Raw genomic sequence first — 17,339 nt, forward strand, 5'->3', positions numbered from 1 at the left:
AGCAGACGCACACTCAAAATACTGTGAGGTGCTAATTCCACAGGAGGCTACTCATAGGTCTCCAATAAATGAGTACTTAAAGATGTGGAAAGCACACTCTTTATAAAAATCAAAGTTTTATTGAGTCAAAATATTTAGCCCTATGCTTTTCGACCACAAATGGTCTTCCTCAGGGGCACAAAGTATCTACAAAACAAAATGAAAAAGGCAGAAAGAGCATATTTACAAGATCAGCTTTATACCTCTTATATACTTAATTCAATCTAGCTCATCTGTAAAGCCATGCGGGAATTAAGTAATATATACAGAAATATAGACAAAGCTTGACCCAATCAAGTACAACCTTGGTGTAAAAAGCAAATTGCTTGAAAGCTGCCTACAGTAGCTTAGCTTTGAGTGCATCCATAGATGTTGATTTTAATGAAAATGTAAGGATTTTTTTAACCTTAAAATTAGAGACATGTACAAGCCTCTTTCCTACCCTATGGTACCCTGTGCCCTGCAGATGTTTTAGGGAAAGCCTGTTCTATTAATATGCAATAGGAATAGCGGGTATTCAACCCAGTCTTGCATTGTGGTTCATATCTTGTATACACAGACAAAATGCATAGACTATCACTATGGGTCACAGTCTCTTGAAGTGTTTTGCCAATCAGACTGGAATGTACAGAGCTTTAATTCAATCACACAGTATATTGCCCATTAAATTAAGAGAACTATAGTACACTGTACCCTTCTGTAAGCTGTATATTAGTCAATTAGAGAATATTAAGTTGCTAAAAAAAAGACCACTGCAGAGATTTCAAATATCTTATTTTCTCTTCATGAAACATTAAAATGGTGAAATTAAATAAATACAATAAGTTGAACTTTACATGCTTCCAGCCTTTCTATTATAAAAATAATGTACCCCTGTTTAAAACAACTAAAAGGCAGCTGATGCTAAAGCTTGAAGTAAAATGGCAGGTAGGTGTGGTACAATCAATGCTGGAAACTTCGATAGGATTGCTGCTTTGTTCCAGCCTGTTTCTTTTTTCTCTCGGAGGCTTAACACTGATGTGTCGTGCGTGTATGCCTTTGTCCTCCTACTGTAACCTTCAGAAAAACTGCACGCAGTCCTCGGTTACATCATTGGAATAATGGGATTCATTGTGTGTTTGTTCTACAAAAGCTTGTGATGATAAAATATGAATAATTTGATGTGTAACCAGGCATTCAAATGGTGTATTCAGACTACACATCTCAGTCAACTTGAGTGGGTAAACTGTACAGCCTGAGCCAGGCTAAAAACAGAAGGGGACCAAGTCAAGCCCCCAGCCTCATCTGACCCGCTACTCGCCATTCAGCACCACTCCCTACTCCACTTGGCATTTAATGCTGCTGATCTTGGTGTGGAAGGTTAAAGCACATGCCTCTTCTGTCTACACCTAGTTGCAGCCCTTAGGCCAGTGCAAGAAAAATACAGGAGCGGCATATGCGGAGCATTGTGATAGTGGTGACAACCCAAAGATCACCTCAAAAGACCTGCAAGAACATCTTGCTGCAGATGGTGTATCTGTACATTGTTCTGCATTTTGCACACAGAACATCTATGGCAGGGTGATGAGAAAGAAGCCCTTTCTGCACTCTCGCCACAAACAGTTGCTTGTTGTATGCAAAAGCTCATTTAGACAAACAACAGTCATTTTGGAACAAAGTGCTTTGGACTGAGACAAAAATTTCATTATTTGGTCATAACAAAAAGTGCTTTGCATGGCGGAAGATGAACACCGCATTCCAAGAAAAACACCTGCTACCTACTGTCAAATTTGGTGGAGGTCCCATCATGCCGTGGGGCTGTGTGGCTAGTTCAGGGACTGGGGCCCTTGTTAAAGTCAAGGGTCAGATGAATTCAACCCAATATCAACAAATTCTTCAGGATAATGTTCAAGCATCAGTCACAAAGTTGAAGTTACGCAGGGGTTGGATATTCCAACAAGACAATGACCCTAAACACACTTCAAAATCTACAAAGGCATTTATTCAGAGGGAGAAGTACAATATTCTGGAATGGCCGTCACAGTCCCCCAGCTTTACTATCATCAAAAATCTATGGGATGATTTGAAGCAGGCTGTCCATGCTCGGTAGCCATCAAATTTAACTGAACTGGAGAGATTTTGTATGGACGAATGGTCAAAAATACTGCCATCCAGAATCCAGACACTCATCAAAGGCTATAAGAGGCATCTAGAGGCTGTTACATTTGCAAAAAGAGGCTCAACTAAGTATTGATGTAATATCTCTGTTGGGGTGACCAAATTCATGCACCTGTCTAATTTTGTTATGATGAATATTGCATATTTTCTGTTAATCCAATAAACCTTATGTCACTGCTGAAATACTACTGTTTCCATAAGGCATGTAATATATTAAAAGTAAGTTGCTACTTTGAAAGCTCAGCCAATGATAAACAAAACTCCAAAGAATTAAGAGAGGTTCCCAAACTTTTTCATATGACTGTATATGAAGCTTTAATCACAAAGCTGCCTGTATGAGTGGCAGCACTGAATATATGAATGTGGAACTGGCAAAAACAAGAGCGCCATCCCTTGCCAAAACAAAACAATTCATCAAAGACATTATTTCTTAATTAAAATAATAGGCAAAAAAATATTGCTCCTTTAAGTGAAGCAAGAGGTCTCTCTCTCAGTAAATCCAGACAGAATTGGGGATACAGGGGCCCTCTCTTGTGTTGGGGTGGGGGAACTCCTGTGAGGCTTGAGCCACTAGTTATAAACCTGTCTTAACCCACATGCCAGTGGTCTAGTATTATATTCTTCCACCTCTAGATTAAAGTTTGGCTGTTATTGTGGAGCACCAAGGGTCAGTCCAATTCAACTACAAAGCGATTTATGATTGAATCGGTGTGACCCCCGGTGCTCCATAAACAGCCAAAATGCTGTGTTTAGTTTGAAATTTAAGGTAGCATATATAAAAGCATTGCTACAAGGGAAAGTGTTTGCCTGGGCTTTGCCTTTGTTGGAGAAAGATGAACCTCTTGGTCATAATTGCTCTACCTTTATTTCCACCTTCCGTGAGCTCTTTGATGCTCCAGGATGCAAGGTCAATGCCTTTGTTCGTCTTATGAAGAACTTCCATGTTTCAATCTATTTCTGCACATTGGCGGCTGAAGTCTCCAGGAACAATGATGCCTTGATTGTAGCCTTTTAGCAGGGCCTGAACGAAGATTTGAAAGACGAACTGGCCTCCAGAGACCTGCACACTGTATTCGAATAATTAATCTCTTTAGTCTTCCGTGTTGATACCCGGATGAGGAAAAGATCATCCCAGAAGGTGCGTACCCGCTGGCCCATAATGCCCTTGTTGCTTTCCCCAGTGAATGCTCCACTTCCTTGTCCTTCAACTGAAGAGCCCATGCAGTTGGGCGCCATCCATCTATCTCCTGAAGAAAGGATGCATAGGAGATCTTTGGGACTTTGTTTGTATTGTGGTCAGAGCGGCCATCTTCTCAAGACCTGTCCTGTGAGACCAAAGTGCCAGGGAAACGCTCCAGCCTAGATGAGTCTTCCCTAGGCAAAATTGATCCACTCCCAATGCAAAATTTGTCTAGAATTTTCGTGCCTGCATCATTATTTTTTTGGATAGGATATTTCCCTGTCAAGCACTTCTGGACTCTGGGGCAAGTGGGAACTTTATTGACGCTGCCTTCCTTGAGAAATGTGCGTTTCCTTCAGTCCTGCTTAAGCTGTTGATGGTCGGCCAGTCTCGCCCAGGCTATTAACTTCCCCCACAGTACCATTGTGGGGTTGGTTGCATTTCGTAAATATCTTATTCTTAATCATTGTTTGTCCAGCCACGTCAGTCATCCTTGACCTCCTATGGCTAGGACGACATAATCCAACCATTAATTGGAGCTCCGGTCAACGAACTGCTTGGGGGTCCCAGTGCCTATCCCGGTGCCTCCCTGCATCTCCTAAGCCTGTGCCTGTATCGACTCTCACGCTCTCACATGGTGCCCATGTGCCATTAACCTGAAAGTCTGCACTGCACCAACTGCAAAAATAATCTTTGGAGGGGCACTGTACACCAAGTCCCCACCCCACCGCCTATGTTCTTTGCATCCCAGAGGTAGGAGAGCAGCTGGGGGGGGGTGATTAGTAGAACCATTTCCCCCTTCTAAATGAAAGTTTAATTCCGCAAATCTAAAGTGAGGCATCTGGCTATTTTCTATGTGAAAAAAACATCCCCTGTCTATAATGTCCTGTAATGTACTTGTAAAGAGCAATCAAGTAGCGTTCTTACTATAAATACTAGCTACCACTTGCTGCCCTCATGTGACATTCTCATTCTTACAGTACATTTTGGGATACAGAATCTTTACGCTTACTGGTGCAGAATGCATGGGCAACAGGGGTTAACACATTTTTGAACTTTTTTTGAACATTGACAGCCACTATATGTAATATGTAGCTTTACTGGGTTAATGTGATTCCACTTGGCTCTGCTGCCTGTATCATTTCCCTATCTGTCATTCAGCGCTTCCTTGTTGTGCGACTGCCGCACCTCTTACCCCTCCCTGCCTGCCTTTGCTCTCACATTGAAATGCAGCTCACATCTTAGCAGCCTGATGTCCTTTACAGGCTCTGATATGGTGAGATATCCCACACCCAGCATGCAGTGCACTAGTCAGCTATATATATATAGAGACAGAAATAAGCAGGGCAGCTGACAGACGATACTAAGCACTATCCTCTCTGCCCCTGCACAAGACAGGTCAGTATGCCAGCACATGCAAGGCTATGGGAGGGTTGTTTGTCTCTGCTTTATTTACTAGAACCAGTGCTAACATATCTCAATGATTTTTATTAATTAATAATCATATCATTATCATCATTATATGATAGTTATGGCCAGACTAAGAGATGGATTTATTACTGTGGAGCTTGCATGTTATAAGTCTATCACCTGTTGTTATATTTCCATACACTGGCTAGGACAGGAGACTGCCGGGATCCCATTGAGCTCTGCAAGGGGTAAATGTCCTTTACGTTTGGTCACTTGGGGTAACTGACAGTGGCCTTCAAATATCTGCCACTACATTAAAGGGGTGGTTCACCTTTAAGTTAACTTTTAGTATGTTATTATATGCAACTTTTAATTTGGTCTGCATTATTTATATTTTATAGCTTTTTAATGATTTGCTTTCTTCTTCTGAGTCTTTCCAGCTTTCAAATGGGGGTCACTGACCCCATCTAAAAACAAAATGCTCTGAAAGGCTATACATTTATTGTTATAGGTATTTTCTATTATCCATCTTTCTATTTAGGCCTCTCCTATTCATATTCCAGTCTCTTATTCATATCAGTGCATGGTTGCCAGGGTAATGTGGGCCTAGAAACCAGATTGCTCAAATTGCAAACTGGAGAGCTGTTGAATAAAAAGCGAAATAATTCAAAAAACACAAATAAAAAACGAAAACCGATTGCAAATTGTCTCAGAATATTCCTCTCTACATCATACTTGAGTTAACTCAAAGTTGAACAACCCCTTTAACGCCATGTTAATGTTTTGTTGCATAATAGGTAATGTAATAACAGTAGCAAAAGCAGTAGCAGCTGATGATCGCTTTACATCCATACAGTGCTTGCTACCTGCTCATTGGTTGCTATACGTTAATAAACCTGCAGCAAACTTTGCACCTGTTACATTAGACAATAAGGTTTTGTTTTAAGAAGGTACACATACTCATTTTATTTAAAAAAAACAAGCTCAGATCCCAAAAGTCTGAGCCCCACTTTGTAAAAGCACCCCACTGCTTTGGGTTCTTCTACTGAGGGGTACCATTTGTTGACCTATAACATAAATTAATCGCTACACCTACAACCTTGTATTTTGTAACAAATGTTGCTTTCCGGTGTGTGGCAGGACAGGTTGACAGTAATGTGTTTGGCAACTGTTAAACACAGAGTTCCTTTATATGGAAGAAATTGACACAATATTTAAACTAAGTCTGTGCCTCAGGAGAACAAAGCGCAGACGAGACAGTTCATAAAATAGGTGAAACAGTTAATATATTGTAAATGGATACTTTTTTTTTGATACATATAGTTTATGAAGCAATACATTTTCTTAGAAAACATTACTTCCCTTTAGAGATGTAATTGGAAGCTGTGTTATGTAAAGCGCAGCCAGGAACAGTTTGTGGGAAACATATCTTTAGCAACCCAGGGATTCCAAGCATACATTATATCGATCGCTTAACATTGTAATACGAGTATTCACTCACACAACTGCTGTGCTTACACCTTTGTGTTACATTGGTAGGTATTATGTCTTTTAACTGCCACGTAAAGAATCAGATAATTCAGTGTTGTTTCAGCAGATTTGTGTGTCCTACTGTTAGAAGTTACTCACTGCTAGGACTAGGGTCATTGATTAAACATGAATTGCAGGTTAAATATAGAAATAAATTCTACATAAATTCCCCTGAGCCAATCCTTTGATCATTCTGTAAGTTTTTGGGTCCAAGTCAGTTCTGCACAGGATTATGTTAAATGTAATTTATAGTGTGATACACACTATAAAATAATTAATAATAATTTTAAATAGTTACAATACCATACACTGTGTATGTGTGTGTGTGTGTGTGTGTGTGTGTGTGTGTGTGTATGCCCTGGCTGTACAAATGTAGGGAAGTTTGAATTTAAAAGGCATAAAACGCACTACACAATGAGCCACCCTCAATCTTAATGGGTGCTGCAATTCCATATCTGTTAGTCCTTTAATATCAAGTGGATATTGTCTTCCTAATAAAGTCAAGGCAGAAGGCATGTGTGAATACAATTCCCCATGAACAGACAGCAAGTCAGTCCAAGTCATTGGTGGGTAACCTACAGATGTTTGCAAGTTACATTTAGGCCAGGGCTGTTGGTTATAGCAGTGGAGAGAGTTCATTAGCAAAGGGAATTGGGTAGAATGTAATGGCTAATCCTTAGCCTTTAAGGATCTGAACACCTATGCCCCCCCAAAGGGAAGATTTCCTATAATTTATCATATTCTGGGTTCTTCTACGGGAATTTTTTGGAGCAACTGAGGCAGAACATGAGATTAGTTGGCCTTTCTAGGAGACACAGGCTGCTTTTAGTGCATAGATATCAGATGGTATAACCTTACTTGTGACATTTTCACTTGCTGAGTATCATATGGCACGGGCCATGTGAACACCTTATCTGATATATTATCTCTGTTGTCCAGTTTCACCATCTTGTGGCCAAGTAAAAATACCAGCACATCTAAGCAAGGGTCCCTTTGTTCACTTATGTTAATGAAATATGTCTTACAATGAGGTTGGACCCAGTACTAACTGCTGCATAATGTTTTAGGATAACAGATTTTATATGGCATTTATCGCTTTCCATGCCTATTTTCAGTTATGTACTGCTGGTTATTTCTCACCCAAGAAGGAGCCTCTGTGTGCCCTGTCTGTTTGTCCGGGGGGGGGGGGGGGGGGTTGTCCTAAAATCAGTTTCAATCATTGTCTTGTTCTCAGGGAGTTATCGGTATGCAAATACTGAGATTCCAAAGGGCAGCTACATATCACACAATGAACAAATGGATACAAAGTGACATATATATAGGGTGGCTACAGGTTGTGCCAAAGGCTTTCCCAGAAGATGATCAATACTGACATCTCTGAAAGCCTCACAGAGATCAGATGCATGTTGCCCATGTGACATATCTGCCATGCTGGTTCACAGCAAACGAGGTATGTGTAATACTACCACACTGGATTCACCTGGAAGTACAGGGGCAGCAGCTTTCACATAGGCCTTGTCCTTGCTGGATACCAGAGAACATGGGTGGGGACAAAGGGACCCTGACTTGACTATACAATTCAGTTGGGAATGACTCCAAATCAGTGTGGAGCAGCTAGGTTACTGAAAAAGAAACAGAAAACAGCAAGCAGTAATGTTTGTACAGCTGTGGAAGAATCAATGGGCTAAACTATTCCCCACACCAGGACCCAGATGTGCAAGTTCGGGCCTTATAACGCTAGCTCTTTTGGACAGTGTGTAACGACCTCCTATGAAAAGAATGGGGTCAAGGAACATGAAGCCCTCTCAGGCCTAAGAGCATTGGTAAGCCTCGCATATATAGGTATATGTTTGTTTGGAGCATAATGAAACTTTTATAAGTCTATGTGGGACATTTACTAAGATTCATAGTTGCGCCAGGCGTAACTTCGCCGCACTTCGCCAGGCGTAGTTTCGCCAGCGCTCCGCAAATTCACTAAAATCCGAAGTTGCGCTCAGGGGTAGCGTAAGGTTGCGAAGTTGCGCTAGCGTTGATTCGCTAAGCGAATCGAAGTTACGCTAGCGATGGTTAATTTGCATACGGCGCCAAATTCAAATTTCAATGGAGGAATATGTAGCAGCACTACAAATGGCTGGGAAACCTTCAAAACATAAAATAAAATTTTTATTTTGCTCTACACATGTGCCCACTGTAAAGGTAAGTCGCCATGAGTTAGGAAATGTAGGGGGGGAGGAGGGGAGCCCCATAAAATTTTTTAGATCTTTTTCAGCCTATCACCCATAATATAGAAAAAACGCAAGCGTTTTTTGTGACTTAGAAAATCTTTTAACTTTTTTTGAAGAAATCCCTATCTACTCTATTGCGCTTCGCCTGGTCTGAGGTGGCGAAGGAAGTCTAGCGTAAAAGGTAGCGTTCAGAACAATGCGCGCGTTAGTGAATTTGCATAGTTACGTCCGTTGCACAAATTCGCCAGGCATAAGGGTGCGAAGTTACACTAGCGAAGTTACACCAGCGTCCATTAGTGAATTTGCGAAGTAACGAAAATGCCCAACGCTAGCGAATTCACGCTAGCGTGAGGCGCTTCGGCACTTAGTGAATTTGCCCCTATGTCTTAGTCTAAGTCATATGTAAGAAACCTTAGATATTTTAAAATGAAAAACTTTGCCCCGCTATAAAAACTTAAGCCAGAAAAGCAGAAAGGAAAAAAGTAGAGAGAATGAGGGAGCTAGTCTAGATATGCAGTTACTGGAAGCACATTGCTAATTCTGTTCTGTATATAAGTCTTAAAATAAGTAGTCTGATCTGAATTACATGAGGAGTACAAAGGGCATTTGTCTGATAACATTATTCTTACCTTTGAAAAATCTTATTCTGTTCACCTTCACAAAACAGACTTACAGTTATAGGATACCACACCACAAATACTGTCTTTTAAAGATGCTATTGATTTTATAAAATGAATGCTTAAAGATTAATTAGTTCATTATTCTCCATTTACATTTGCCAATAGCAACTGGGGTCATTAACTTTCTAAACTTTACAATCTGATACATTAGTTAATACACAGCAGCAGGCTCTTCAGTATATTACAGGTTTTGCAGACATGCCAGCAAGTATGAAATATACAGGCATGGGACCTGTTATCCGGAAACCCATTATTCAGAAAGCTCCACAGAAAGGCAGTCTCCCATAGACTCCTTTTTATCCAAATAATCAAAAATGATTTCATTTTTCTCTGTATTAATAAAACAGCTTGTACTTGATCCAAACAATGATATTGTGAATCCGTATTGGAAGAAAAACCAGCCTATTGGGTTTATTTAATGTTTACATGATTTTGTAGAAGACAAGGTAGATCCAAATTATGAAAAGGTCAGTTATCTGGAAAGAGCCAGGTCCGGAGCATTCTGCATAACAGGTCCTATACCTATTGAGATGGCTTATGGCTAAAGGGAAGATAAGGTTTTTTTTTCTGTACAGGTATAGGATCCGTTATCTGGAAACCCATTATCCAGAAAGCTCTGAATAAGGAAAGGTCGTCTCCCATAGACTCCATTTTATTAAAATAATCCAAATATTAAAAAAGTATTTCCTTTTTCCCTGTAATAATAAAACCGTACCTTGTACATGAATTGCACTAAGATATAATTGACCCTTACTGGAAGTAAAACCAGCTTATTGGGTTTGTTTAACATGATTTTCTGGTAAACTTAAGCTATGAAGATCCAAATTGCAGAAAGATCCATTATCCAGAAAGCCCCAGGTCCCAAACATTCTGGATAATAGGTCCCAAACGTGTACTACTAAAACATGCTGCTTGATGTCGGGTACATCACAGTCACTGTATAGTTAAAATTGGTTAATTAAACTGTGAATGGATCAGCAAGATAATCAAGTCTCAGCAGCATGACACCCAGGCCCGGACTGGCAATCTGTGGGTTCTGGCAAATGCCAGAGGGGCTGCTATAAGGTGCCATAGAAAGTCACTATTTAGTGGGCTGGTGAGGGCTGTTTGGGCCTCTGTTTGGGCTGACTGGGCCTCTGTGTACCTTAAATAGCAGGGCCTATTTTAATTCTCAGTCCGGACCTGATGACACCGATAAGGATTTTAGAGGATGAGAAGTCTTCCTGCACTTCACCTCTGTGATCATCTTCTATTAGCCATGTCCAGCATTGCACTACATGGGTAGTGAGTGGGGAGCAAAATTTCCAAGGCCAGCAACTAACTTATGTTATGATCAGTAAGATATCTAGAATGTTTGCATGTCACTTTTTTGTTGGCAGATTAACAGGACAGTTTACAATAAAATGGTAGGATATACAAATAGGTGTAAAATTATGGGGAAACAAGAATGTTGAGGGCCCAATGAGAAACAGATCTTAGATAGATTTAGGGGGTGGTGGGGGGTTGCATTATGCACTGCTGGATCCAAATACACCTAGGGACACTGTTGCTGAACAGTGGACTCCTATTTGCTGACATTTTTGGCAAATTGGCAAATTGGGGCTTCTTTACTAATTTATAGCTGCCAAATTGCCTCACTACATGGTAACCAATCAGTAATTCATTCTGACCGGTCTTTTATAACTAAAACTAAAACAAAGATCTGATTGGTTGCTTTGTCTAAGTGGACTGGTGCATTTGAGCACCAATGACTGAACCTCATCTGTGTTCTTTAAAAATTGCTAATTCTAGTGAGGACAGATACAAAATGTTTGATCTGCTATGTTCCATGAAAGTGTTACATCCACATTGTGTATATAATTGAAGCATTTGTGTGCCATTATGGAAGTTTCATAGCTATGAGGTAAATGCCTGCAGTACATCATAGAAATGTGACAGCACAGACAGGCTTTTAGTAGTAAAATCTTCTGGAGCAGCTAAATCTGGCTTCTGTAAGTAAGTTATAGCTGGGTTGGGTGAAGGGCAGGATTACATTTCAGACTGCTTGTATGTAGTCTATGGACCTTAGGAAAAGGGCAGGTGTTCTGCTAAATGTCATTGCATGACCTTACATTTCCAACCTAACCTTTCAACCTGTGGCCTTTACAGTAGCTGCAATGTATGGACTGACCATCTAAACACTTGGGTATGCCTATCACACAGGCTATGATTTAGATACTTAAGTTGGCTCCAGCTCCTTTGCTGAAGCAGGAGGTATTCACTGTAGATGGAGGGGTTTAGCCATCTACTTAAAATCTGCAACTGGAACGATCCACACTTTTGTTGTGTGGGGAGAAGACTACAGTTACCAGAACTGCTTTGCTCATTAAATATAGACACACAGAGAGTGCAATTGCATTTGGCAGCATTGCAAAGCAAGGACTGAGACTGCACAGTCAGATAGACCGGTAGGAACCTCGTTCATCATCCCAAGCAGTCAGTGATGTTAATAGAAATTACTGTGGTGCAGAACAGTTCTATCATTGAAGCAGAGATATGAATGAGAAAACATTTTGGTACATTTTTGCAACAATATAGCCTTGCAAACTAGAACAACTTCGTAGCTGATGCTATGAGGCACCCTCCAGGATTCACACTCCCTTCCTATCAGTTTGCTTTTCAACAGCTATGAAAAACTGGCTTCATATAAACATATAGTGGATATTTACAAAACAAAGATAATAGTAGAACATCCCATTGCAGCCATGCTGTAGCCTTAGTAGGATAATGCTATAATCCCTCCTACTGTTCCTGCCTACTTTCCTCACGGTCTAATTTGTCCTTATTTACTCCCTTCCTCCCTACCTCCATCACTGATCTTTCTCCCTCTCTACTCCCCATACTCGGAAGAACAGCACTGTTGTACTGTCCATAACAGCTGCATGGGTGGCAGGTTAGACATATGTACCCTACTGCCCTGAACAAATATACCCACTGCATTCCAATGGGAAGGGGGTTTGTGATCTATTTTCTACCCTCATCCACCAAATTTATTTGAACTGCAGATCATATCTTCACCTGCTGTCAGTTTTGGAACACTGCTGGAGGATAGAGCTATGAGCAAAGCAGCACCTGCAGAGATGCATTATATGACATGCTGATATGTACTTTAATTGGTACATTTATGCTATTGTGGATTCATAGAAGACTTGCCCTAGAGAGCAGTATATTGCACACTCAGCTCATCTGAAAGGGTTAACAACTCATTTTGTTCCATCCTTCCCTACGTCACCCATGCATATAGCTACCCGCCTCCCTACCTCTATATTTCTTATCGACTCAAGCTGGTATGGGGGTAGCTTCCAGCTGTGCTCTCCTGCCCCACTTCCCCTCACCTGTCGGCTGATTTTCCCAGAGGAGGTAATGTGACAGTCCAACCATGGGCTGATCCTGACAAGAGTCCGTCTTTTTTGCTTGACTAGGCTTGCATTAATCCAGAGAGATAAGAATATCTCATTTTGTACATTTATGTAATATGCATGCAAGAGAGATGTGCACCCTTTGTGCTTAGTGGAATGCTTACAAATACAAAAGGACAGTTGATGTGTAAGCCATTAGCCCTCAAGGGCAAATAGATATATGAATAGCCATGCTGATGACAAAGCATAAATGGGGAAAGAAAAGTGCTAGAGTCAATGTGTTTTTAACGGTTTGCTTAAAGGGGTATAGTAACAGATAGTGAGTTGAGCAGGCTACTGTAAATGCAGCTACATACAGCAGCAGTATGATAAACATACATTCATAGGAGGGACTCTGAGGTTAGTTAGGGTGCATGCACCCATGTATGTGCAGAGAATGCAAATGTACCACTGAGCAGTTTTATTTTATACTTCATATCGCACTAGCTGGGCTCATTTCACCAGCAACATCTGTAGACCTGCCATTTGCTGTGATTATGCCTACTTTTTTGAGCTGAATAACCAAGCAACTGTGTTGCCCTGTGATCCACTGGTGAAATACAGAAAAAATGTAACAGCATAGAACAGTTGGCAAAATACACTTCAGTTTCAATTTATATGAACATGAGTTGTGTTAACTCTTCAAGCAGGCACTGAAGGTACATATTATTGTATAATTTCTATAATAATCTTATAATATAGTGATAGTCTCTCTGAAAGCTTTGTCTCATAGCATTCATAGAACATTTGGGGTCTGTGGAATGGGTTTAGTCCACAACAAGTAATATGTGAAGTTCTAATAGCAATAGGGTTCCTGTTCAAAAGAAGCTTATGCTTAAATTAATGTTTACTTTCCTTTATAAGACCTTTACTGCATATAGTTACACTAATGTATTTGCATATGTATAATAGCACTGCCAATTCATGTACACATTATTTCTGTATATGTGCATCCTGAGTCGATGACAAGGCAAATGCATGGGTGTATTCCAAGATGGCCAAGGGGCTGATAGAACAAATATGCTATTGTTTCAAGATTTGCTTTTCCTTTAACACCTTTAGTTCTGTTTAAAATGCACACACTGATGGCAGAAACAGATTGGGTGTCTAAAACAAAAGTTGCAGAAACGTGGCTCCGTGCAGGTCAGTTGCGTTGCAGGTTAATCTTTACTGTACTGCTTGTACATTCTTAGAAATGTATTAAGAGTACAAACCGGGAGCAAAAAAAACTGTAATAAGTACATGTGCCAGAGACCTAATTCGAAGGAGACCACTGAACTTTAGAGCTTTTGAGTAGAGACCTGCATCAGGTTGGGTACCCATAGGTACCCGCGGAATACTTGCAAAGTGGTTGGGTTTCGGCAAGAAGTTCCCAATGCCTTGGCTGTACGGCAGTCCATGAGTAAACTGGCTGGGTACAAAGGTGCAGGCTTGATCCCTCCCACCCTCCCTTGTTGTTCTTCCAGTTTTTAATTTTTTTTTGTGAAGATTCTATGCTAGACTTCAAGTCCAGTCAAATTTGACGTCACTTCCAGTTTTGAGTGTCCCTCCGGGTCGGAAGGTTAGTTGGCCTATTGTGAGTCGTCTCTGGAACATGCCGGTCAAACTGAGGGTTGCGGGTACAGGTCGGGGTACAGGTTTCAAAAAATGGACCCCCTCAAGACTCTACTTTTGAGTAATGGTGGAATTTGCAGAGAATGCCTATTTAATCTCAAAGGTACACATGAATTTTCAGCTTGAAGTTTAATCAGGGTCAATGGCATAACCAGAGTTTTATGGACCCAGGATTCGCAAGAGTTCTTAAATCCCTTCTCCACATTGGAGCCTGGGTTAAAAAAGGGAGGGCAGGGACAGGTTGACATCCAACCCACTTTCCCTGCTGTTCATTGTTTCTTGAACCTATAAAGTAAATGTAAATGCTCATTTACAAATGCAGAGCCAACAGCAAAAGTCAGCCAAACTGACTTTTGTCAGTCTGCATAGTGTCGTTGCCAACTCAATTTCACATCCAAACTAGCACTTGCGTTGAGCCCTATGATCCATTTATGTGCTCTATATAAGGAGATGTTCTGTTATGCCACCAGCAATTTGCCTTGCCAAGTTTCGGTAACTGTTTGGTTCAATTGGGAAATTATGGGCCAGAGATACTAACGTATTCTTTCGTTAGTTATTTAATTACGGTCTGAATAGCAAGCAGCACTGTTCATCAATAGGGAATGACAGCAGCTGAGTTTGTTTACAAGAATGGGCTGCCGCAGTCGAAGTGCATCTGCATAATTACTCCCTGTAATCAAGGAAGCAGCATTTATAAGTTCCATTTGCGGAGGCTGGAAGGGAATCTCTGGGGATCCGTGTGGTGCCTTTAATAGGGGTTTGGCAGAAAGCAGTTCTCTCTTTATCTGCATCCAAAAATGGGTTGTAAAAAGTTCAGTCTTAAAGGCTCTCACACATGGACATCTTTTTGTACAAACTTGATGCAAGTTTGAGTGCATCAGCTAATTGATTCCACTATCCTATATGAATGTCCTCACAAGAGTTCAAAGTGGCATTTTACTGCATTCCCAACCATTGCATGTTTAGAGGCAACAGTCTGCTCTTGTGTTTGATGCAAGATCTGTTAGTGTTGTGTTTTTGAAATCACATAAAGGCATTTGAATGCATTGAGTAACAGCTCTTATCCAATATGCTGTGTGCATTCTCCTTTTAGCTTACCTGCCTCTTCAGGAGACATGTGCCTTCTTCACCTTAGGACCTTCTGTATAAGACAGTGACTGGTCACAGCAGGACTCAAGAAAAGGGATTATTAGAAGGAAGACTGCCCTAGATGTCCAGGGGTGTTGCAATCACAGAACCATTAGCAGCATATCTCCCCATAGGCCTGCCTGAACAGCCTGAACACCAGCCAAATCACAAACTTCTCTTCCTATATAGCAACATAAAATTACATGAGCCACGCTGAATTCGGTTCCTTCCAGGGAATATTTATACAGGAATGGTATCCATTATCCAAAAACCCATTATCCAGAAAGGTCTGAATTACGGAAGGGCTTTCTCACATAATAGACTCCTTTTTATGCAAATAATCCACATTTTTAAAAGTTGATTTCCCTTTTCTCTGTAATAATAAAACAGTAGCTTGTACTTGATCCCAACTAAGATATAATGAATCCTTATTAGAAGCAAAAGCAGCTTATTGGGTTTATTTAATGTTTAAATGATTTTCTAGTAGATTTAAGTTATGAAGATCCCAAATATGGAAAGATCCATTATCCAGAAATCACCAGGTCCCAAGCATTCTGGATAATAGGTCCCGTACCTGTATTTTGAAAGGTGGGGGTCACCATATTGATAAAGCATTTTGTACAGGCATCTTCCATGAACTTCTAGTTCAACTGCTATCACTCAAGGTGACTCCTGATGAGATAAAAGAACACATAAAATATCTTATATTATCTTAAGGACAGAGACCAGTAATACTGAATCACTTCCCTTGCCTTTAATGGAGAAAAAAAGGCAATGCAAATACAAAAGGGCATAAACATAAAGTTTCATAAAGTTATGAAAATGTACATATGTAATTCTGCATGGTACATGCTACAACAGTCACTATACAAAGGATACAAAACTACAACTACAGTATAAATAAATGATGATGATGATAACTATTATAGCCCCAATAGGTTGACGGAATTCTACCCGACATATGAATAGAATTTGCATCAATGCCACCAAATGTTATGGAGTGTGATTCTGACCTGGCGTTTTCTCTTCCAGGAGATAGAAGTTGTCTTTTCCCCAGAACACACCGAAATGGCAGGTAAGACCATCATTCTAATCCATGTTTGTCACATTTAGCAATTAAACTAAGAAGAGAAGCATCAGAAGGGGCTTTCTGCACCAGTTAATTAAGTGATGACCTGTTAAACAGTCATGACATTTATTTTAAAAAAACTGAAAAAGTGCTCAGAAAAGCATACTGAGCAATAACAAATGGGGAGGCACATTTATCAAAGGTCGAATACATGGGAATTATTTTTAACTCTAATAAATTGGAATACACTCGAAATTCGATTGGGGGGTTATTTAATAAAAAATGGAATATCTAAAACTCGAACACTCGAAAACTCAAATCAAATTCGACTAAGCTTGAATCGAGTTTTTTTCTCCAAATAAATGCGAATGTCAGGAAGGCTAGTAACATGTTCAAATGGTCCATGGACCTCTTTCCATTGACTTTATATACATGAACTCGGCAGGTTTCTGGTGGCGAATAGTCAAATTCGAATTTTTAAAACCCAAAGGTTTGATAAATCTCTAAATTAAATTTTTTATCGAGTTTGGATTATTCACAATTAGAATTTGAGAGTTTTGACCATAAAAAAAATTCTAATTTTCAATTCGACCCTTAATAAATCTGCTTCTAAGTATATAGGCAATTAAATGTGCCCTTTAATACACTGATATTGCACAGGCGCATTGGTGGAAGACACATTTGATCCTATGTAGGAAGGCACATATTACATGCCATGTACAGACCATTCAAATTCTTGCAGGGAGAGTCTTGGTGGTTAAAACCATCTTGCCCAAAGCATATTGTAACAGATACATGTAATATATGAAGGCACAAATAATGTTAATATGGAGAATTTTTGCTGGCTGCCACCAGCATTTTGCCTAACCG

The 17,339-nt window shown here is 40.2% G+C and overlaps 1 protein-coding gene across 4 annotated transcripts in view; it reads left to right on the forward strand.

Annotated features, from left to right (window-relative positions):
- Positions 1 to 17,339, forward strand: part of ak1.S (adenylate kinase 1 S homeolog) — a 38,046-nt gene that overhangs the window by 11,270 nt on the left and 9,437 nt on the right. Inside the window, exons 1-2 of one of the 4 annotated variants that reach the window (XM_018231986.2) lie at positions 4,710 to 4,774; positions 16,433 to 16,475. In XM_018231986.2, the coding sequence (XP_018087475.1) occupies positions 16,469 to 16,475 (7 nt within the window). In that variant the 5' untranslated portion in view covers positions 4,710 to 4,774; positions 16,433 to 16,468. Of the gene's footprint in view, positions 1 to 4,709; positions 4,775 to 12,103; positions 12,621 to 16,113; positions 16,476 to 17,339 lie in introns of those variants that run through there. The other 3 variants (XM_018231984.1, XM_018231987.2, NM_001091982.1) reach the window with 3 other exon arrangements.

Source organism: Xenopus laevis, chromosome 8S, assembly GCF_017654675.1.
Source record: "Xenopus laevis strain J_2021 chromosome 8S, Xenopus_laevis_v10.1, whole genome shotgun sequence".
NCBI lineage: Eukaryota > Metazoa > Chordata > Amphibia > Anura > Pipidae > Xenopus > Xenopus laevis.